Source organism: Plodia interpunctella, chromosome 26 (assembly GCF_027563975.2).
Source record: "Plodia interpunctella isolate USDA-ARS_2022_Savannah chromosome 26, ilPloInte3.2, whole genome shotgun sequence".
Taxonomy (NCBI): domain Eukaryota; kingdom Metazoa; phylum Arthropoda; class Insecta; order Lepidoptera; family Pyralidae; genus Plodia; species Plodia interpunctella.
Genome location: NC_071319.1, coordinates 1,573,775 through 1,597,740, shown reverse-complemented (window position 1 = coordinate 1,597,740; position 23,966 = coordinate 1,573,775). Strand labels below are relative to the sequence as shown.

At 37.9% G+C, this 23,966-nt stretch overlaps 4 protein-coding genes across 6 annotated transcripts in view; 2 read left to right on the top strand and 2 right to left on the bottom strand.

Moving 5' to 3' along the window:
• The window catches only part of ena (enabled), a 49,630-nt gene extending 48,674 nt beyond the window's left edge, over positions 1 to 956 (bottom strand). Inside the window, exon 1 of the mRNA XM_053764982.2 lies at positions 558 to 956. Coding sequence (XP_053620957.1) covers positions 558 to 562 — 5 coding nt within the window. The 5' untranslated portion in view covers positions 563 to 956. The remainder of the gene's footprint in view (positions 1 to 557) is intronic.
• A 190-nt stretch (positions 957 to 1,146) lies between these two features.
• Positions 1,147 to 10,017, top strand: Tbce (Tubulin-binding cofactor E). The gene is made up of 7 exons (XM_053764983.1): positions 1,147 to 1,804; positions 2,812 to 2,918; positions 3,806 to 3,985; positions 6,178 to 6,589; positions 7,168 to 7,299; positions 7,705 to 7,861; positions 9,569 to 10,017. Exons 1-7 carry the CDS (start codon positions 1,457 to 1,459, stop codon positions 9,880 to 9,882), a joined length of 1,650 nt encoding a protein of 549 aa, XP_053620958.1. The 5' UTR covers positions 1,147 to 1,456; the 3' UTR covers positions 9,883 to 10,017.
• Positions 8,210 to 23,489, bottom strand: LOC128681230 (ADP-ribosylation factor-like protein 13B). 3 transcript variants are annotated; one of them, XM_053764984.1, is made up of 8 exons: positions 22,735 to 23,488; positions 21,380 to 21,479; positions 20,405 to 20,825; positions 19,764 to 19,907; positions 18,731 to 18,884; positions 17,600 to 17,743; positions 13,947 to 14,063; positions 10,662 to 12,694 (listed from the first exon to the last, which is right to left on the bottom strand). In XM_053764984.1, exons 1-7 carry the CDS (start codon positions 23,084 to 23,086, stop codon positions 13,951 to 13,953), a joined length of 1,428 nt encoding a protein of 475 aa, XP_053620959.1. In that variant the 5' UTR covers positions 23,087 to 23,488; the 3' UTR covers positions 10,662 to 12,694; positions 13,947 to 13,950. The 3 variants fall into 3 exon arrangements, with proteins under 3 accessions (XP_053620960.1, XP_053620959.1, XP_053620961.1); XM_053764985.1 differs by lacking the exons at positions 10,662 to 12,694; positions 13,947 to 14,063 and adding an exon at positions 8,210 to 8,338 and having other exon boundaries at positions 22,735 to 23,489; XM_053764986.1 differs by lacking the exon at positions 13,947 to 14,063.
• LOC128681231 (uncharacterized) lies at positions 14,704 to 17,384 on the top strand. Its single transcript, XM_053764987.2, has one exon. It carries the CDS (start codon positions 15,536 to 15,538, stop codon positions 16,595 to 16,597), a length of 1,062 nt encoding a protein of 353 aa, XP_053620962.1. The 5' UTR covers positions 14,704 to 15,535; the 3' UTR covers positions 16,598 to 17,384.
• Positions 23,490 to 23,966: the final 477 nt, after the last annotated feature.

Sequence of the window (23,966 nt, the reverse complement as noted above, 5' to 3'; positions counted from 1 at the left end):
GAAATTAGAACGAATAAATTCCCCTGTGTAGGGTGGACTTGGTCACCCCATTTCCAACAAAAGTGACTAATATGCGTACCCCCACAGATGCGTAAATGGGGCAATTTCAATAAATTAATGTTGGAACGAACCAAGGTCGCGACTAAATAGCTTTCCGAAGTTATTTTAACCACTCAAATATGCCGCAAATCAACGTGGGGGACACAAAAGGTTCGCGGCGAAAAAATCAATATCTACAAGAAACTAATCTTATTTACTACAATACGGCTCGATAGAACAAAAAGGCGGTATATTTACATTACTTTTTCTCTCATTGTCATTCATAAATCGGCTTAATTGCGATTGTAATCAAATAATCGATGAACTGTTACATCCGCCTTACTCTCATGTTTACGTTTCTTTTAGACGATAAAAACACCGTGGGGCGCAAAACAGATGCTCGGCGATGCAGTAAATAATCTCAGGTCGAAAATAGATCAGCGCGTGTACCATTTAAACTATAATTATTTATTTGTTTTGCTAAGCAAAGCTCGTACGATGAACTCAAGTGTACCTACCTCATTTTGATGATTGTATCCTTTCTCGAGATCAATCCGATTGCGTTAATGCACAACACACAATAGTTCACTTATAAAAGGCATATTTTCACAGACACAAACGGACATTTCCGTATTATCGACTGGCGTACACATCTGGGACACTTCGTAGGGTAGCCATTTTTGTCAAAAACACTTTTTCGTCCCTATTCCCAATTTCGGAAAGTAGTGAGTGAGAGGACGCTAGCTAGCCTAGCACCGCACCGAGACAACCGAATGAAAATAAATGGATCATTGAACCGGTGATTGCAGACAGACAGTTCCAGTTCAAACATGTGAGCACATTTTAATGAATCAAACTCACATTATCCATAAGTTGATAAGAAAACTTTAGTCCGAAAGAGGAGGCAAAGCATCCGAAACTGCGATTAGGAACTACCTACAATTATTTTCGTCCTTATTCGAGTCCTCCCATATTTGGTCGTATAATATTAACCCGCTTACCACCAATAGCCTTGCAGAAAATTATCAAAATTGTTACTGCTAACGCCATCTGTTGTAGTTTTGAGACATCTGCATGCATGTGCTTTTCTTCAGGATTTTTCAATGGCAACATTTTCAACATGATAATTTTGTGTATTGCAGTTTAAATACATCCATAAATATGTACACAATTCAATGTAGTCAATAAACTACACACATTCTGGCTGAAATAAAAGCATGCAAAGTAAAGTAGACGCGTAATTATTAAAACTGGTATATTTCCACACACCACCACCATTTAATGTGGAGATGACAACATTACGCCATTGTTTGGATGATGTTTGTTGACAATTTGACAGTTGTAAAATAAATTTTCGGGAACAAGACAGCCTGTTTTTGTGTTCGTCTAGGATTCCTTTTTTGAAAACACGAAAATAATGGTGGGCGCAATGCCTGTAAACTTGATACCAAAATTTTACAACGGTACCATGGACAGTCATAATGGTACTGAGGAAAGTGGGTTTCACGTTCATATTGGAAGTAGGGTGAAATGTGGTGATGATTTTGGCACGGTGAAGTATATTGGTGAAGTTCACGGCTACAAGGCGGTGTGGTATGGTGTGGAATGGGATGACCCTGGCAGAGGAAAGCATGATGGTTCGGTTGATGATGTGCAGTATTTCAAGACTTCGAAACCTGGTGCTGGCTCCTTCATTCGTCCAAGCAAGATATCTCCATTCCAGACTTGTGCTGATGCTATAAGAAAGTATTATGGTGATAAAGAGGTAGGTATGGGTATTTAGTACATATCTATGATTGATGTGACAAAATCTATTGTGATCAATATATGAGTCATCATTATCTATACTTGTTTATGGGCTTATTAAATAGTTAATCTAAACATTAACTATTGGATGGAAACTCGCTATCAATTAAAGATTTCTCTCTATTTATGTGTAGATATAATTTATGGAATAAACACAATATTTACGAATTAAAACTTGCATCCCACTCACTAGAATAGGTACTTAAGAGATCAAGGATTCAATTTTTCAATTTTATGATTGTATATAGTGAAAATATTTAATTGGATAGAACTGCAACTGTGATCAAAATCAATTTTATGGTTTCTTTATTTGTGGGTTTCCCTATGCTGACCTCCAAACTTCAATTCTAAGATGGCACCCCATGATAATGATCCACCACAAATTTATGATGATATTTTTTTTATTATAAGATAGTTACTTAAACTTCAAGATGTGACAAACTTACTTCACATTCATAATATTAGTTGGAATGCCAGATGGCGCTATCTTGGTGTGGATGACTATTATATCGGGGATCGAACCCGGGACCTCCAGTGTAGCAGTCTGGCGTGATCACACCATCTCTTTCTAGGTCACCCCCTTTTCCCTTTCACCTTGAAGTGTATATTCCTTTTTTTACTCTTGTTTATACTGACCATTTTTGTCTTTAATGTGGCCTGCACATCTCAATTTTTGTGTTCTGGTCTCCTATTAACATCTCGATCTTAGTAACTAGTTGTTCGCCGCAAATTTAGATGTTGTTTTTTGTTTCAACAAAATTGTGAATATTTCCAAAACGACTTAACCACTTTTGTTGCCATACGAACTTAAAAATTCTATTGATACATCCTACATACCTTTTCAATTTCATCAAAATCAGACCATTACAAACATACAAAAAATATATTTTTGCCCCAAGTTGACTTGTAGACAATGTCAGTGAAATAGCCAACATGAAGAAGATGCATTTTGTATTTGTATTCCAGGATGAGACTGTGGCCGCACACCGCAGGACGGTTATCAACGAGTGGAAGAGGGAGATGGGAGCACCATTCATTGAAATGGTCGGTTTTGAGAAGATACACCAGAAACAGTGAGTATTGCCTGCATACACTATCGGCGAAACATTCTATAAGTCACGGCAGTCGACATGGTCACTATGTGTTGGTTTGATCTATTAAATGTGGTATTCCTCGAAGCGCACCCGTTAAGATTATTCTTCGAACCGCACCAAAAAAATGCGCTTCGAGGAAAAAGTATATAAATGTCATTCCTCGAAACAGACTTATTTTTGGAGCACTAGTGGATGGATAGCTTTAGTCTTAAACCCATAGACCGTAAACATCTTTAATTTTTGACATGACAACTCCGCGCGGTTGTCTTTGCACTGTATCCGTTTCCTTCACTTTACAATTTTCGATTCCACGTCGCAAGCGCAACATATCGTCGCTACTCCAATTTTGTCAACAACTGAATCAATGATCCATAAATTCATCCCATTGTAATATAATATTATCATCATATTAGAAGGAAATTAGATATGTTTATTATAGAGCAAAGATTGCATAATATTGCACCCGTGCGAAGCCGGGGCGTTAGTCCTAATCCTACTTAATATTATTGCGAAAGTTTGTGAGGATGTGTGTATGTATGTATGATTGTTACTCGTTCACCTAAAATCTACTGTACTGATTGTTGTGAAATTCGATACACGGGTAGAATATAACTTGGAATAACACATATGGTACTTTTTATCCCGAAATTCACACAGTAATATTAAAAAAGGCGAAAGTTTGTGAATATTTTAGTGACTTCTTCTTACTTAAACGCTGGGCCGATTTTTCCTTCCCTTGGGATTTGGTCAAAAAGTCTGATAGTTAATCGTAGCATAAAAACAAATAAAGTTGAAACAATTACAACGGACGATAAAAACCACCATCAAACATACATCTTCTATTCCATAATTCAAATCTTTTGTAGGAAATTCGACCGGCTCCTAGAAGTCTGTGTGCACGATCAGAACATTAGCAAAGCGGGCGACGTGTGGTCCCTGTGCCCAAACATGCAGAGTCTGGACGTCTCCAGGAATCTGTTTAGCAACTGGCGCGAGGTGATTCAGCTGTCTGCCCAGCTGCCCAGCCTGACAGACCTGGATGTAAGGTAAGGAAGTTAAATTATTATTATTACTTCAATATGTGTGTGTTTTTACTGTAGCGGGAGCGAGGTGATTATGCTCGACCGCCACCGCAGGGAAGATCTTCCCGCTTCTTCTCGCCAGGCAGGTGTTGCGCCTGGGGAACCGCTCGGCTCCGACGGTGTTATGTCGGAGGTTGTATACAAGGTGTTTGGTCAATGGTATATAGAGCCGTGACAATCCCTAATCCCTAATTCTAGAAATGGACAGCAATACATGGTGTATTGTCGTCCTACTTGACACCATCCGCAAAGCGTCCGTTAAAACTCCTTTTAAGTTCTAGTCTCCTAGTACAATTGAAACTTGTGCCTCAAAATATTTCAAAAACATACCTAGTTTTCCTTTGAATACGCCGCCTTTAATGACGACCGAGCGCGCGCGCTCCCCCGATATCGGCGGACGACGCGACCTTGACATTATACAATTTTTAATAAACACTTTCAATACTAATCTTCAACACATTCGTTTTAGTAAAATTACAACACAACTAAGGCATTTTGCTTAGACGGGCAAATTACAAATGTCCGACTATGCCGTTCACCACGACGAGCGGCTGATAGGTCACCGTCACATGTTCCAACAAACATACAAACATCACCATAATCTACTACACTACGCGTACACTACTAATTAATGTCAAAAAACAAAAGTCGACAGACAAATTCTGTTTCGACACGACGACAATTTGAAATAAAATATCACGTCATAACACGTCGGCGTTTCTCAATCCACTGATGATACTTCCGGCAGTCCAGGATTCCAAAATGTCTGTCCGCCTAGTACCTATTTAGAGTTCCTCGCGCTAAATGTGAAAGAACCATAGATTTGTGTGTTTCTTCCTCAGCCGCGTCAGAGCCGAGGGTCCACTTGCTTACTTTTTCTTCTACTCTTCGCACTGTATGTTGTTAGACCATCATTGCTAAAACCGCTTTTCGAGATTACTCTAAAATGCAGCAGCGTGTGAACAAGTAATAGTGAAAATAATAAATAAATAAAATACTCATACCATACCATACATAGCGACACTTAAGATTTTCTTTTAAATTATTAAAAGTAATAATGATTTATTTCATTAATTGAAAAACGTAAACAACAAACTACGAAGATTTCACATCAAACTTTTTTATGAGTAGGTAATAATAAAACATACAGAACCATGGAATCGACACTAAAAATAATAGACAATATTTCATTCCATCCATCTCTTTCTATCCTATTTCTTTCATATTCACACAGGCGCACACGTTATTTTAAAGATCAGATTTGCAGAAGAGATATTCCCAAAATTGTACCTAATTGTTTACTTTGTAATAATTTTAAAAGTTTAATTGCTTCAACATTTCTTATTATTGCTTTTACTTACGTTTCCAATAGAGACAGTTCCGTAAAAGCGATCTTGCATGTATTTCATAATTAAAAAGTTAATATTGTCCTCTCAGAGACTCAAAGATCTTAGGCATAAAAGCCATGTTTTGAATTTTCGTCATCATAATTTGCACCAATCCTGGTACTGAGGTCAATGAACAATAAGTTGTACAGATAAATGAAATCAGCTGTTCCAGGGTTGGCACTCTTTAATTTTACCATAATCTAAAATCGTAATTAACTCCCTATTGTCACGTTTTTTCCACATGGAAATATTTTTCTGAGAATGTGGATACGATACCCTATCTACCATTTAGGCTTTATATACCATTGACCAAACACCTATGCTTCCAATCGAAAACGCACTGTGCGCGGTCAAGGCTTGTTAGCTTCTGTAGTGAGTCGACCGTAGTGCCATCTATCCGTAGTGTCGTCAATTTGCATCAGCGGCGTTGTGTATATGGGGCGTGATAGATGTCGCCACACTTGTGACAATACAATTATAGTTTTAAATAAAATCAAACAGACGAATGCATGAGCGATTTTATAAGAGTTCCGTTAAAATTACAACACGCGATTATGCTACACTAGATAAAGGATTTTATTGTAAAATTGGAGAGAAGGCTGCGGTGAAGTTTGTTGCTCCGCTCTTCTTCATCTGCGTTATCGCAATAACAAATCGGATGATCATGATTGGTTGATAAACACCCAATGTTGCCAGCAATGGATACAGCGCCCCCATTTAACATACTTTAAGCTAAAATGTTTTTATCTGTATGTGTTGTCTTTACAGCAAAAACCTTATGACAGTCGATATGCCAGCAGAGACTTTATCCCAATTCTCCGTCAACTTTTCAAACCTGAAGAAGCTTAACATATCCGTTTGCAACTACGAATGGCAAGACATATGCACCTTATCACATTTATTCCCAAAAATATCTGAAATCATAGCCGCTTACAACCACATAAGGAAAATCTCACCACCCGATACGCTGTGGACTTTAACAATACTAAGATTGGACGGAAACCCGATAGATTCCTTCGAAGAAGTGATGAATCTGGGCAAGATGAGGAACTTGAAGACTTTGAGCTTGAACGACTGCTTTATAAAGGAGATCAGATTTAATAATGACCCAAACAATGAGAAGGTCGATGTGTTTGAGAATTTGGAAGTTTTGTTTTTGAACAGGAATCCGGTGGATAATGTGAGTATTTTGTTTTTTTTTTAACAGACTGCAAGGAAAGTATGTATACATGTGCATCCTTAACATGCAAGCTTTTGCCATAAATTTCACATGTGATAATTTATTTTTCCGGGATGAAAGAAAAACCTTTGTCCTTTTCTATACTTTAAACTACATATGTAAAATTTCAAGAAGTTTGGTTGAGTAAATAAAGTGTGAAGGGTTAACAAACAAACAAACTTACTTTCCCATTTATAATGTTAGGATTAGAATTTTTTGTTTACTCAATATCTTTCAAACAATTGAATGGATTTCCATATATAACACATCGTTATAATCGTCTTGGCCGCCCAAATGTTCTGAGGTGAGGTTAAAAACCGAGGCGGCTGCTAGCTGTCAGAAGAGTACCTACTACTCTCTAATGAAAATACTGTACGTCGGCGACTTTAAGAGATGAATTAATTCAGCCGAACTGGCGCGGTCTCGATAGCTCAGTGGTCAAGAGCACTGTCCCGGATAGACGCGGGGGCGCGGGTTCAATGTTAATATCTAATGTTAACAATAACATTTAGATAAATTAATGGATTTTTTTGTTCCAGTGGAGGTCAGTTAGCGAGTTGGACAAACTGAAATCTCTGAAGAAGTTATATTTCCTGCGGAACCCCGTGCTTGCCGGGGACAGTTACGACAACTGTTCCCAACTGATCATTGCTAAAATTGGATCGCTACAGGTTTGTATATGGCTTCTTTTTACAGATTTTGTTTAGTTTCATGTTCGTCTAGACAGACGAAATCTTGCAAGTCAAATTTCATCTATTTCCGCTTGTTGTATAGAGTTGAAGTTTTCCACGTCGCTTCAGTTTCGATGACAATGCTTTATTACGATAGGCATAACCTTGATAGTGCACCCAGGATCGGCTCCAGACAACGGAACTCCTCAACGGTTTATTGCACGGACATGATTAAGGAAAAATCGGAAAATTACACAGAAAAAATAAATTACCAATTTATATTTGTCATTCGTTTCATACTAAATGAGTGCACACTGCCGCAAATTTAAGTTTGTCAACTAAAAATACTTCATAATACATATGTACGAGTGGGTATTTGACTTGTTTTTGTTTATATCGGCTCAGGAACTGAACGGCACACTAATAACACGCGAAGAACGCCGCGGGGCAGAGTATGATTACATGAAGCTGTACGGAGCGGAATGGAAACTGGCCCAGCAAGATCCGGTGAAGAAATTGGCATTCGCTATAGAACACTGTCGGTTTGAAGAACTTATACGGAGTGAGTATTTTTTTATTCGATTGTATGGAGCGAAGTGTAATATAGATTTATCTCTAAATAACAGAAATATATATGACTATGCTCCTGTGGCCAGAACTCTAAACGTGCTATATATCATACTTGTTATTAATAATGTCAACGCTTTGTCTCGATTCTTCTCATGTGTTTCTAAGTAGCTTTTGTCCACAGCTTCGCTCGCGTAAATTTCCCACGGGAAAAGTTATGTTTCCGGGATGAAAGGTACTCTATGTCCTACTCTATACTTAAAACTGTAAAACTGCCAAAAAATTAAAGGTTTAATATTAAAGACCTTATTAATAAATGTGAGTAATCAAGATTTAACATTATCGTTTATCACCAAAGTTATTGAGGTTTGCGTTTATCCCAAAATCTCAATGAATTTATGGACGTAGTTTGAAATTCCAATTATTCCAATTCATAGTTTATCGTGTTGTCTCGCTCTCGCGTGCAATGACCCTGGGAAAAAAATAAAAAAGAATTGCCAGAATTTATCAATGAAAATCGACTTTGTGTGAACCGCTGCACTGAACCTACCTTTACTATGAAGCGTAGTAGTCGGGTGACTCACTCAAGTATTATAACCAATTATTATAGATTTTTTTGGATAAATTTTGGATTTGGATTTTTTATATTTTGACTATGCCACATATTATCAGTAAAAGGTACTGACGGCCCCGTTTTATTTTTTGGGATAATTAAAAATAGATGGTGTAATGGTGCAACATTTCAAAAATATTGGTTGAGTAGATAGAGTGTGAAGAGGTGTCAAATATACTTACACATTTATAATATTAGGATGTGATGTCAGCGCTCTGTCTCGTTTCTTCTCATGTATTTCTAATAAGCACATCTCTCTCTTGTATGAGTGAAATGGAAGATACGAACGGGTGTATAGCTTTTTCTGTCACTTTGTTGAGATTAGTCGGATTGAGCCGGGACATTGTAAAATTCAAATAATTTATTCAGAAATTAGACCTTCACAGGCAATTTTTCACGTATTTTTTTTTATTTATATTAGATAGTAATTTCTCACAAGCTACAAACTACTGGCATTTCGGAACGACCACTGCATTTGAGAAGATATGCCGAAAGGAACTCATTTGAACGGTCCACAGTTGGTCCCTATCATGCCAGAAGGCCTACTAAGAAAGTACTTTATATAATTATTTTGGTCATTGATTAGTGTGGATTTTAACAAGCTTTTCTTTAGTTTCACCTGTCCTGTCGTGTCTGTAATCAAATCTTGCAAGTTACTACAGAGTTGATATTTTCCCAGATCGCTTCAGTTTCCATGACAATGCATTGTTACGATAAGCATGACTAGATGGTGCACCCAGGATCGGCTCCCGACGAGGGAACTCCTCAACGGTTTACAGCACGGACATGGGTTTTTTGTCAGGCGTTAAATGCCACAAGATCTGTCTGACGACAATAAAAGTTTATTTGTTAGACAAATTAAAAAAAAACCCCGACTTTCAATATTCATTTAGCTACAACTTTTGAACGGTTGAACCGATTTTCATGAAACATGGCTAAGAACACTCGGGAATTATCTAAGACACAAAAAAAAACTAAACGAAAATCGGTTCATCAGTTTGATACACAGGCAGACACGTTAAACTTTTAACACCCCTCTTTTTGCGTCGGGGGTTAAAAAACTTGTTTAAATGTTTATTTTTTCCTCAGAATATGGCATCCCAGAAGACAGTCTCCTGGTAAAACAACCAAAAACGACAACGCTCACGTCTCAACTGCTCGAAATCACACTCCAAGACGAAACGGGGAAATCGTTCAAAAAGAAATTTCCATGTACAATGTCCGTTCAGAAATTAGTCATTTTGGCTCAACGACTGTTAGGCAAAGGAAGAAATGCCCCCCCAAAATTATATCTGATCGACGAACAAATGAAAGGACGAGAAATATGGCTCGACAACCTCATGAAGGAACTGAGTTTTTTCTCGATAAAAAATGGCGACACTGTTTTGGTGAAATTCAGATAATTACTTTTTTCCTCTGGCAACACCGGTTACGTTTTATTGGCGCGAATTTAAGCTTTGTAAATAACATGTCGAAATTATTTATATACACTGCTATAATTATTTTTCAGAAATAAAAAAGTCCTATATGTATTTTTACTTTGTTGTTTTAATGTTATAATTGTTTTGACGACCTCTGTGGCGCAGTGGTAAAGTTCTTGCCACTGAACCGAGAGGTCCCGGGTTCGATCCCCGGTCGGGTCATGATGGAAAATGATCTTTTTCTGATTGGCCCGGGTCTTGGATGTTTATCTATATATGTATTTGTTATAAAATATAGTATCGTTGAGTTAGTATCCCATAACACAAGTCTCGAACTTACTTTGGGGCTAGCTCAATCGTTTATTTATTTATTTAATATAGGTACCAGATTTTTTATTATTATTTTGTAATAAAGTCATAGTGGTCAAAGATGTTTTCCACAAATAGTGTAATTTCCATTGAATTTGTAGGTGCTCCGATAGAGTGTCTACTAATTTCATGGTAATTTCTTCTGTCCTACTGGTGTGACAGCGAGTCGGCTCTCATTTCTTACATAATTTAATGTACCTTTCTAAATCTATGGTTTTACACGAGCGAAGCAGAGACAGGATAGCTTTGCCAATTCAATGACGACTGAGAATTATTCTAAAAAAAGTTTATAATTTCTGCATTGCAATTTTTCTCGTGCAATAAAATTTTGCATAGTAACATTTTGTTAACAGTGCAAAAAAATGGGGGACAACATTAATAAAAAATCCAAACATTGTATAATGAATTTTTATTAAGAAACTTATTTACGTAGACAAAATACAAAATTATACTATTTTGTAAGTATAAATTCTTTGATACATTTTCGTTTGCAATTTTTGAAGAGTTAGAATTTTGAAACAATAGTGACTGTTTAGTGTGATTTCAAAGCACATGGAAATTTTTAAGCCTTTAACCATAAAACTATCTCAAATAAAGGCGGACCCTGGGCTCCGACGCTCAATGGCTGAGGGAACCGGGAAAGCGCTCAGATAAAGAATATGGTCCAATAAAGGAGTTTCCGTTTATAGTGAAATAATAAGTAATTTCAAATTTTTAATTTGTATGCCGGCTCCACACTGTAGACAAACTTTGGCGGATTCAACGCACATTGCTGGTCTTTAATTGCGATTAATAACTCTCACAAAACCACGCAATGTATGTGCATTCGGGTGGGAATGTGTCAGAGTTCGGTGACAGTGTGGAGGGCGGCATTTCAAAGATTTCTTTAAAAATCTGCTCAGTTCCATCGATTATGCTGCACTTCTGATAATGTAAAAAAATATTTTTATATAATTAAATACCTATACCACTGTTGAAAGTTTCATATAAACAAATAATTTGATTTCTCAGAATTTAATTTCGAGAATGCTCAAAAAAAGGGTAAATAATTTTAATACGTTTTCGACACTTGAAATTATATAAGTAATACTTGAAATTTACACATCATTGTTCACTCTTCAAAAACAAACAAACCAGTAAATAGAAATAGTAGATTATATAGTATCACTATTCTAAATATTGTATGTATCACCCTGTATAAACTCTCAAGTTTCAACGACTTATAACTATTGACTAAAGTGTGACTACAATAATATTGTTATGTAAATGAGACCAAAGATAATGAGAAAAAACCGGCCAAGTGCGAGTCGGACACGTGAACGAAGGGTTCCGTACCATAATCTATAAACACTGCAAAGAAAGTAACGTTTGTATTATGGGAGCGCTCCTTTACATATTAAATTCTGTTTTTAATATTTCTTATAACAGCGGCAACAGAAATCATCTGAGAAAATTTCAATTGTATAACATCACGGTTCATGAGATACGGCCTGGTGACAGACGGACGGACAGCGGAACCTTAAAAATTACTTTTTGTATTGCGTCCGTATACCGTATGCACAACACAAACGCAATTTCTTTAAAAACAACCCTTCACCACATCAGCGCCCTACCGGCAAATTAAATTATTGTCCTTGGTCTTATTTCTTTTAAATATTCAGTATTTACATCGTTGAATTGACAAAACAAAACAGTTTTTCCTTCTCCGAACATTACGACGCTACATATATTTATAAATTGTGTACATTTTGGTGATGTTGGCAACACTGCGGCACTCCCTTCTGGGGGGGGGGGCTACGATGAAACGTAAAACACGTAGCACGTAATTGCGTCCACGATGAGAAAAACAGACAGCATGTGGACGTTAGTAACGTGCTACGTGTTGTGTGTTTCGTAGTAGGCCTTCTGATTACTGTTATTCGAAAATTTGTTTCGAATAATTCGTGTGTGTGATGTGTGGACCCTAGAGAATAGGACCACTCCATATCTTGTGGATGTAGTACGAGGCGACTGAGGGACACACAGCCTAGGCAGCTGACAGGAAACAATAACATTCCCAAAGAGGGTTGACGTCAGGCAGGCGGCCGGTTGTAAAATCACAACAGAATCTTCAAAATGTTAAAGCGTATTTTTCACGTATACCTAAAGGCTTCTGAGCATCACAGCCGAGAACAACATTATGACCACAACAGCTAAACAGTGTCGAGTTTATCAATCAACGAATTTATCTTGGCATATCAATCAACGAATTTATCTCGGCAACTCCTAGTTCTGTCTGCCCCGTAAGGGACAAAGACGTGCTATTATATCGGTATGATGCTGTAAGGAGTGTATGGTTGCCAGCGAAATAATATATTTATTCGTACAAAACTAATCAACTACCGTGAACACCTATATTATGAAGAATTTATTCAATTTCTTGCACCTGAAACAAATATAAAATCATTATTATAAAGAGGTGAGCGTTTGTGTGTTTGTGACCTTGTATCTTTAAGGCGGGTAATCTCCGAAACTACCCAAATATTTCAAAAATTCTTTCACCATATAGTGAGAGATTACATTACCCAAGATTGCTATAGGCTATATTTTTCTCGAAATTCCCACGGGAGCGAAGCCCCGGGCAACATCTAGTTATACATATTACGGCTAAACTCCGAAGTGCGGCTACATAACAATCAAACACGAGAATTAAATGTCACTTCAATTGATCAGTTTTATTGATTACGAGTTAACAATTAGTGACATTCACTGTTCTCTCGGTCTCAAAGCATAATAGAAATGATTTTTGACTCCAAAATCTGTGACGTCACAATATATTACTGAAGGTTTATATGGAAAGTGAAAGTTGTCACCAAATTTTAGTATTTTACGATGGTTGAAATTTATTTTTAAAAATTGACTTTCCAACTAACTTTAAATAATTCGTATAATGATCCAGCACATTGCTACTGCAGTGTATGAATTATCACAATGATCATATATCATACAGGGTTTCTGGTATCAAACGCAAAACCTCCTAAAGACTTGGGTACGTCAAAACAAGCAACTTTTATTCTACAACTATCCGTGATTCATTCGTTTTTTTTTTCATATAAAAAAATAAATCTAATTTGCGATTCTACACATCTTAACTCTATGTAATAGCCAAGCAACACGAGACAGCACAGTAGCGTTATGTAGCGGAATCTAACATAGAGTTAACGTTTTATATATATGTATTTATTACGTTTAGACAAAAGTCGTAGAACAAAAGATGTCAGTCTCTATGTACCTTATGCGCCTTTGGAAGGTTATGCGTTAGATACCAGACCCCTATATATCTATCTAGAGTAGGTACACATATTTTTAACAATATTCTGATCTTGTCATCTATCCTATTCCTGAGCACACTCGCTGTACAAGTTGAAAGCTTGTAAATTACACAAACAAGTTTAAACAAGTTTATTAGACAAATTAAAAAAACCCGACTTTCAACATTAATTTCGCTACAACTTTTGAACGGCCGAACCGATTTTGATCAAACACATCTAAGAACCACCGCATAAAAATTGGATATCAAACAAGAACAATCAGCATCCAAATCGGTTCACCCGTTGATGAGCTACCGTGCCACGTACACAGACAGTTAGCGGCCAAACTTTTAACACCCCTCTTTTTGCGTCGGGGGTTAAACGAACCTTGTCAGTTTATGGTAGCGGCGTGGGAGAAGTCCCCTTTGTCCAGATGTCTCTGCTGCGCTTTCGGCTCGTACATCATCGACAGCCGTTCCGGACTCGTCTTGTTACGGTGCACGTCTGCGAATGGGTGATCTTATTGAGCACAGCGCAGTGTGGCTAGTAGCCCGGGATTCGTTCGGGTAAAACCATAAAGACTAGCCTATGTTACTTTTGAAGGTTTTATCTATCTATGTGTCAAATTTTCATCAAAATCGGCCCAGTATTTTTGTGTAGTTTTAATTAGTGTTTTGTAAAATTGGTATATAAGTTGGAATAACTAGTTGTTCGCCGCGAACTTAGACCTCGCGAACACAATATTTTCTACAAAATTGTGAATATTTCAAAGACTATTTCACCGATTTTGATGTCCCACGAACTTAAAATTTCTATTGACATATCCTACATACCTTTTAAATTTCATCAAAATCAGACCAACGGTTCGAAAGTTATCGCGTTACAAACATAGATACATACAAAATATGTATTTGTCTCCCAAGTTGACTAGTAGACGCTCGTTGATAAGCCAACTAATGACAAGTCATAGCGATTCATACTACCTACCTATATTAAAACCTTTATCTGTGTTACGAATTGTAATACTTGTAGCATATACCTGCCAAGGGCTAAAATATAATATTATATTTATAATATTGTCATTGTCAATGGCGTAGACATCGCGTCCCCTCCCTACCTTGGGTTAGTCATATGCTTGTATTTGTTACGTTATGATATTAGTCACGCGTGAAATTTCGCGCCAACCGCACGCGATTTCTTCCCCAAAACCAAAACATTATTCTGTTTGATATTATATTTGTGACGTCTAATTAGTTGGGCTTGTGACCTTGAAAAGGAAAAATGACAACAGTAAAACGTGTTTAATATTAATGTGATTTAGATTTGTTTACGTTTTGTAAATAGCACGTATGAGTCATTGAATGATACACAAACACAGTTTTGTTGTGCAAGACGATAAAAGTTTAGATACAATGTATTAAAACGATGTGAATACGGATAATTCCTTCAGTTGTGTTCGGCAAGATAAATCGTATAGTTTGGACAAGAAATTATTTGAATAGTGATAAATAATGTGTTTGAGATAACCTCAAAGTTTGTTATCTTGAAAATTTGTGAATTAACCTATTTAGATTTACCAGATTAGTGAACGAATCTAGGACCTTTCTTAACAGGAGACGCAAGTTGTCACTGTTCCATTGAGGACATTGAATGTGAATATCATCATTCCAAAAAAATCTAGAAGTTTTAAATGTCAACAGTGAAATATAATCGATAAACAATGATTTAGTATAAAACTAGAACGAGTTTATTAAACTTGATACTTTGAATGTAAACCCATAATACACCATATAAAAACGAGAACCAGTAGGTACTTATTTAAATTTAACAAACATTAGACATTCAAATACCTATGGCATTCCAAATTATTTATAAGAAATACATTTTTGTATAACAGACCAAAGCATTACCTACTGAGCTAACATATTACCAAGAAGAACTTTGTAGGTATATTAAACAAAAGAAGTTGCGTCGAAATGGGAGTTTACTGCAAAATAAACTTATTTAAGCCTTCTGATGGTGCTTATCTACCTGGCAGTAACGTATCAGGCATTATACAATATGGCGTAGACGAAGCTACAGTTTTTGACAAAATTACAGTGTCTTTAAAAGGACACGGACTCCTCGTTATACGCGAGTCTAGGAGCGATGACAAAGGCGACGATACATATACAAATAAAGAAGTATATGTCGATGTTGATAACGTAGTCGAGAATGGAAAGAAGATACCGCACGACATCGGCATGTACGAAGCCAGATTTGATTTTAAATTACCAGAAAATATACCCCCATCTTTAAATTATTCCAACGGAAATGTGAGCTACAAAATAAAATGCGACATCATTTACTACGTAAGAATCAAATTCGAAATGTCAGGCTTTTTACAGTTCGCGAAAAGATTTAAGAAAGAATTGACTGTGTTATCTAAGATAAAACCAACACTGGCTACAGAGCCGATCATATACGGCGAACAGAAAAGCCTTTTCAAACCGTTTACGTTGAAAAAAAACGTAGTGAACCTAAAAGCTAATATAAAAAACTCGGTGATACCCATTGGTGGAAATATAGATGTGGAATACGAAGTGACAAATGATACGAGTATAATAATAAAAGGCGTTGAAATAAAACTTGTTGAAAACCACACTTTCAAAGGAGGGAAAACTGTGAATATGTACAAAGACGTCGACAGTACAGACACGAAAACGGGTTCAATAAAAAGCGATGAGAGAGAAAATTATGACAATGTGATCAATGTACCATCTGATGTAACATCATTGGGATTTTCCGCAATCGTATCTAGAAATTACTTGGTTCGTATCACAGTAGAATTGCCATTTCCGCACACCAATCTTGTCCTTGATATACCAGTGGAAATAGGTGATTTGGTGGACGAAATAGAAGTAGGCAAGGAGGCAATACAAGACGAAGTTGTGGTTGATGATGCTCTCGATTATGATAATCCACCGCCTTCGTATTGGGAAGTGATGGGAGAAATGACCAAAGTTGATTATATAAGTGATAAAAGTGGAAAGTCTTGAAGACGATAGTTGAATTTGGACGCATCTAAACTTTCTTCTTTGTCGAGTGTGTGCCGGGTCCATGATAGAAAATGATCTTTTTCTGATTGGCCCGATATATATGTATTTGTTATAAAATATAGTATCGTTGAGTTAGTATCCCATAACACAAGTCTCGTACGTATTTTGGGGCTAGCTCAATCCATGTGATTTGTCCTAATATATTTCATTTCTTTATTTTTTATGTAAAGTCTGTTCAAGTCGCCTAAAGGCATTTTGCGTGACTTTTTTCAACCGCCACCTAGTGGCAAGTAGTCGCACTAGTGTCGCACTATATATATATATATATATGGTTAACTATAACCATATTCAGTTTTATTGTAGGTATTATTGTATTTTAATATTTAAGTTAAAAGATTATGATTTCAAGAGCCGCTAGTATAAATATAGGTAAGAACACGATACCTGTTAAGAATTTGTGTGACCCATATGCAATTTTGGAGTCTGTTCTCCGACAATTGCTTCGTCTACGAACGATTCGCCGACAGAATAGAGAAGACATTCTTTCGACAAAACGTTCGTAGACGAAGCAATTGTCGGAGAACCGTTTCAGACTTGCTATATTGAACTACAAATATTGTTTACAAACACGTTGCAAATTACAACTAAAACATTAGATTTGTTGTTGTTATTTAAATAAGAAACCAAATTTTAATAATAAAATTGTTAAATTCAAATTGTTAAGGGATATAAGTTTTTCAGAGCACAGTTGATAATGTTCTGACAATAAAATATTAAACTATACAGCCTTATCGTTTTACTAACACTTTTCTCTCGTCTCTTTAATATGAGCATTTTCCCGGTTCCTTCCACAGCCATTGAACTGAAGCGACGTCGTGGGAAATTTCAACTGTGTAGGACAACGGGAAGTACGAGAATTCCAACTTGCAACATTTGATTACAGACAGACAAAGTGACAGGTGAAACTAAACAAACAAAAGCTTGTAAAAAAAAAAAACTCACATCTTAGACTGAGTCTCCTCTTGTGTTGCGCCGACAGCTCCAGTTGTCGGCGCACTAGTTGCGACGCGGACGCGGGCCGCGCCGTCTCCACGGGCGGCGGGAGGGACAGAGTCATGCACGACGACACTGTTTTGTTTGTGTAGTCTGTGGGGAGAGGAGTTCATTAGGTACATAGCATAAAACAAAGTAGCTTCCCGCTGTCTGTCCCTATGTATGCTTAGATCTTTAAAACTACGCAACGGATTTTAGTGCGGGTTTTTTAAATAGATACAACGTGTATATAACATGCATGATATTGCATCCGTGCGAAGCAGGGGTGGATCGCTAGTTAAATCATAAACGAAAAGGAAAAATTTTTGTATGGAACAGCTGATTTCACCCACCCTCTCCTCGCTACTAGGGCGAGACATCACCCACCCTCTCCCCGCCAATAGAGCGAGACATCACCCACCCTCTCCCCGCCACTAGAGCGAGACATCACCCACCCTCTCCCCGTCACTAGAGCGAGACATCACCCACCCTCTCCCCGCCACTAGAGCGAGACATCACCCACCCTCTCCCCGCCACTAGAGCGAGACATCACCCACCCTCTCCCCGCCACTAGAGCGAGACATCACCCACCCTCTCCCCGCTACTGGAGCGAGACATCACCCACCCTCTCCCCGCCACTAGAGCGAGACATCACCCACCCTCTCCCCGCCACTAGAGCGAGACATCACCCACCCTCTCCCCGCCACTAGAGCGAGACATCGCCCACCCTCTCCCCGCCACTAGAGCGAGACATCACCCACCTTCTCCCCGCCACTAGAGCGAGACATCACCCACCCTCTCCCCGCCACTAGAGCGAGACATCACCCACCCTCTCCCCGCCACTAGAGCGAGACATCGCCCACCCTCTCCCCGCCACTAGAGCGAGACATCACCCACCTTCTCCCCGCCACTAGAGCGAGACATCACCCACCCTCTCCCCGCCACTAGAGCGAGACATCACCCACCCTCTCCCCGCCACTAGAGCGAGACATCGCCCACCCTCTCCCCGCCACTAGAGCGAGACATCACCCACCCTCTCCCCGCCACTAGAGCGAGACATCACCCACCCTCTCCCCGCCACTAGAGCGAGACATGACTCACCCCTCTCCCGCGGTTCGTCGCGGAGCAGCGCGCGCAGCCGCGCGGGCGCGTCCCAGGTTCGGTTCCCGTCGCCGCACGCGGCCGCGCTCTGTATGGACTTGTCCGACTGGAACGATGAACTCTTCGAGTGGCTGGAGTTGCTTGTTTGGCTCGACTGCGGTTGATTATCATATCGTTACGAAAACATAATACTGTCTAAAAATATTTCAACATGTGTGGAAATTGTTAATTAGTGTCATAGTCGTATTCCTCATGGCTGAGGGTCGTGGTCATTACATGGAAGGAAACACACGTAACAACTTTCTTGGCATTATTAATGGAGTGATTTGCCATTGCCTTCTCCATTTCACACACAAGTTAATAATCAACAAGTGTGCAGGTTTCCTCACGATGTTTTTCCTTCGCCGGAAGCAAGTGGTGGTCGATGAAAACTACTATACATAAGTCAGAATGGTATACAAACTCATGTGGCACGAGTGGGATTCGAACCTGGGACCTTTCGATCCACAGTCGGGGGTCTTAACCATTACACCACCACCGCTTCTTAATTAGTGTAAGTGGAGTATTATTAGCGTGTTATTCCAAAATTATCGAAAACCAAAGAAGCTCGTAACAATATATAAATATTGTTGCTATACAGTTTAATAAGGCGCATAAGGTACATAGAGACTAACATCTTTTGTTCTACGACTTTTTTCTAAACGTACTAAATACAAAAAAGAACCTTTTTTTCAGTTTTAATGTCGTTTCTATAAAACGTTAACTCTATGTTAGATTCCGCTACATAACGCTACTGTGCTGTCTCGTGTTGCTTGGCTATTACATAGAGTTAAGATGTGTAGAATAGCAAATTAGATTGTATTTTTTTATATAAAAAAGAAAAAAACTACGAATCACGAAAAGTCGTAGAATAAAAATTGTTTTGACGTACCCAACTAGTCTTTAGGAGGTTTTGCGTTTGATACCAGAAACCCTGTATAACTGAATACATTAGAGAAATTCGACCGACCCCTCCCCACCCCCCTGTGCTCACCTTTTGCTTTTTAGTAAAAGAGGGGCTGGACTGCGGTCTATTCTGGAAGTCGATGTGGTTCGCCTCATTCTTGCTCCTCACTAAAGGGGACAGCTTGCGGAATTCTGTGCGCGGCTCCAATTCTATCCTCACAGTCTCTGTTACCTAAAAAATTCAGATTTATTTGACCACTACAACACAGAGGCCGCTCGAAACTACTAAATACAAATCCGTAATTGCAATACCAAATGAAATGGTAAGATTTGGTTTGGTTGACAAACCAACCAGTGTTGCCAGCTAAAATTAGACAGGCCCCTCACTCATTATCTTAACTTTCTTTACAGACTGTATGGGAACCAAGGAACTTATATGCTGGAATGATAACGAATATAATAAATAAAAATAATGACATTGAAAACTAGACCTATTTACTTTGTTGTAAAGATCACATTTCCACAATGTCCGCGCGTGCCAATTAACCTAAAGTTACTGAAATTGGGCACGAAATTTGTACTTAGCCATCCCTTTCTGGCAAACTGTTATTGTCGTATGCAAGAAAGAAATGTACTACAAATTTTAGAGCCAAGTTTAGGATCGGCTTTACTTATTCGTAAGCATTCAAGTTTAGTGTTATAAAATTCTTTGATAGGAAAGGAACTCACCGAACTATTGCTAGCTCGTCCAAAAAGAGGTGAAAGTTTTGGTTTATTGCTAGTGTTGTCTGTATCACCGCTGTCTATTGTCACAGTTGTATCTCCGCTTTTAGTTATCGGCTTGACTACTATCAAACCTTTCTCCAAATCTGTCTCGACACCAAAATTTGGATTTTCAAAGCCTGTTTGTGAGACTATATCGTCTATAGTGCTGGTCTGCGACGATTTTGATTTCACCATACGTTTGCGACGTTCCAAGTCTGCGTGTATGTCTGTTTGTACGCGCAAGTTTATGTCGCCGTACCGTCTCACTATGAAGTTTAGGAGCCAGTGGTAACCCTTGCGCAGGCCCGGGTCGATTTTCGGTTTTTTTGAATTTTTCGGCTGTTGAAATGCCGAATAGGATTCAACGAGGGTTGGACATCTGTATCTGAAAGTAAATTAAAATTATTTATATCAATCGCATATACATAGAAAATTAAAGACGACCTCGATGGCGCAGTGGTAAAGTGGGTTCCGTTTTGTCTTTACCACCAACTTTCGACTTCAGCTACAATGGACCGAAGTTAGTAGACACAGAAAACTATACATACTTGTCTTCCATTTCACCCATTACTAAAAGTAAATTAAAATTATTTATATCAATCGCATATACATAGAAAATTAAAGACGACCTCGATGGCGCAGTGGTGAAGTGCTTGCCTCAGAACCAAGAGGTCCCGGGTTCGATCACCGGTCGGGTCATCATGGAAAATGATCTTTTTCTGATTGGCCCGGGTGTTGGATGTTTATCTATATAAGTATTTTTTATAAAATATAGTATCGTTGAGTTAGTATCCCATAACACAAGTCTCGAACTTACTTTGGGGCTAGCTCAATCTGTGTAATTTGTCCGTGTAAATAAAAAAAAATTAACTCTATAATGCAGCATTTCCAGAAGAAACATTAGTTATAGCTAGGTTTTCAAACAGTTTGTTCACTTACTTGTTGACCAAAGGTTCAATATTCAACTTCTCGACCACATCAATGTCGTCCAGCGCGCCGTTCTTATCTTGTTTATTAGCTAGGACAAGGACTGGTTTGCCTGAAAAATAATGATTGTTTTATTATTTTACTAGCTCATGCATCGGCGCTTCGCTCCCGTGGGAATTTCGGGATAAAAGGTAACCAGTGTTATTCCAGGTTATATTCTACCCGTACTAGGTATCAAATTTCATAACAATCGCCTAAAATTAATGCCGTCCCATCCGACTAATATTGTAAAGGCGAAAGTTTCTGACTGTGTTTGTTACTTCTTCACACTCAAACGGCTGATCCAATTATTATGAAATTTTTTATTCAGGTAGCTGATACCTTGGATTAATACATAGGGTACTTTTTATTTAAAAATTATGCGATTTCCGAAGTGTTTGGTCAATATTCTGATAGTCAATAGTGATTTATATAGTATGGTGCATAAAAATGTAAGTATTCTCTTAAAATAATTTGGCATGTAACGCCGCGGGGTGCAGCCAGTTATTTTATAAATCAGAAATTACATGTTAATTAGTAACATGCAAATTTATTTATTTCTAAAGTATATATTTCATTAAAAAGTCACATAAATTCTGTATTGTGTACCTACTTTATGTATACATACATAGGTACATAGTTCTAAGAAAATTTATTAAGGGTAGGCAGTAAGCTACACAGCTGTGTAAAGTTTGATATTTGATAATATAGATAACTGATGTCAATAGGCTGAATAGATCTTAATGCATAGGTATTAGTGGTGAATTTGAGTTGCATGATATGTTTCAGTTCAGACTAAGACTCTCATTGAGGAGTGAACTCAAAGGTGCTAATCCATACTAATATAACAAATGCAAAAGTTTGTCTGCCTGTTCCGTTTAATGGCTAAACCGCTAGACCAATTTTGATGAAATTTGGTAAGCATGTAATTAAAGACCCACAATCAAACATAGGCTGAAAACAACCCCCCAATGACTATAATGGGGGGATGTTCCCCTTTCGCAGAGAAATTCACGCGGGCGAAGACGCGGGCAACAGCTAGTTCTTTATAGTATGCTGTCTTTGTACTGTAACTGTCCAGAATAGTTAGGAATCGAACCTGAACAAGCAATAGTAGTAACCAAAATAATATTGTCATAATCCTACCCACATATAGATTTTGTCAATTATAATCTGTCACGGTCTAGGCTCCGATATACCTTATCGTGAGTTGCGCAACGAATTTAATTAAAAAATCAAGTGGGCATGTAAGCGAAAACCAACAAATTGGTCACACACGAGTGGCAAAACGCCCGTTGCTATGGCAATAAACTGACGTGGAAACTTACCTGAGATCTTGTCATGAGAAAGGACTTCCTCCAAGACTTCCCGACACTCGTCCAAACGGGAAAAATCACTTGAATCTATCACAAAAATCACGCCATGAACTTCGCTGTAATATTGCGGCCATATTTGCCTAAAATGCGGCCCGCCGCCTAAATCGTATATGGTCACAGGGGTGTCTTTGTGTATTAAATTAACAGCTTTAAAACCCACTGTAGGTAAAATCTTGTCATCATTTTCGCCAGTTAAGTTATTAACTGTTTGAGTTTTGCCGGCGTTGTCCAGTCCAATTAGTATCAGAACTATGTGACGTCGAACGCGCCGACGTCGCAATATGCCCGCTAAACAATTCCCCATTGTTTTAAAACACTATTATGGCGAATTAAAGCTAAAATAACCACTATAACGTAACACAAACGCGAAACAACTTCAAATTTGTCGCCATTAGACATTTGTAAACAAAAAAGTTTTGTTGACACAACGGTTGCCAATAGCAAGCGACCAGGATGTGGCCAGAACTAAAATAGGTTTTATCAGCTTTTAACCGACTGCCTTAGGAAGGTGTTATGTTTTTCATTAAAATTATACATATTTGATAAAAAAAATTGAACTATGATATTTTATTTTTGTTTCTTAGCTTAAATTCACCCCGAAATCGACAAAATCATAGAATAAAAATATGTAGATAAGTATTTTTTTCTCAATCAATATAACACGACTGATGGCACGTTTACGTCAAACACACACAGCTTATGTGACTGTACGTCTTGAAGGTTACAGATTTCAAGTATACAGGTGTTTTGAAACAATAAAACTTGTTATAATTACTTATTTAAATTAGTACTTATTTTTAGAATTAACATTGATCGACTAAACACTTATTGAGATATAATGTGTATTGAGCAGAGAGGAGCAATCATATTATACCTAAATGGCCCTGGGTTCCGTTTTGTCCTTACCACCAACTTTCGACTTTAGCTACAATGGACCGAACTTAGTAGACAGAGAAAACTATACATACTTGTCTTCAATTTCACCCATTACTAAAGAGACCGTATTACAATATCTCTTAAGAGAAACGGGACAAATATTGCAGTTTATGAAATACTAGCGGTTCCCAATTTTTATGCATACAATTTTATGTCATAATTAACATGGCATACTTTTACTTATAATAATAGTTACGCACAAGATTAATTCGACGACCTCGGTCCACTGAATCGAGATGTCCGAGATG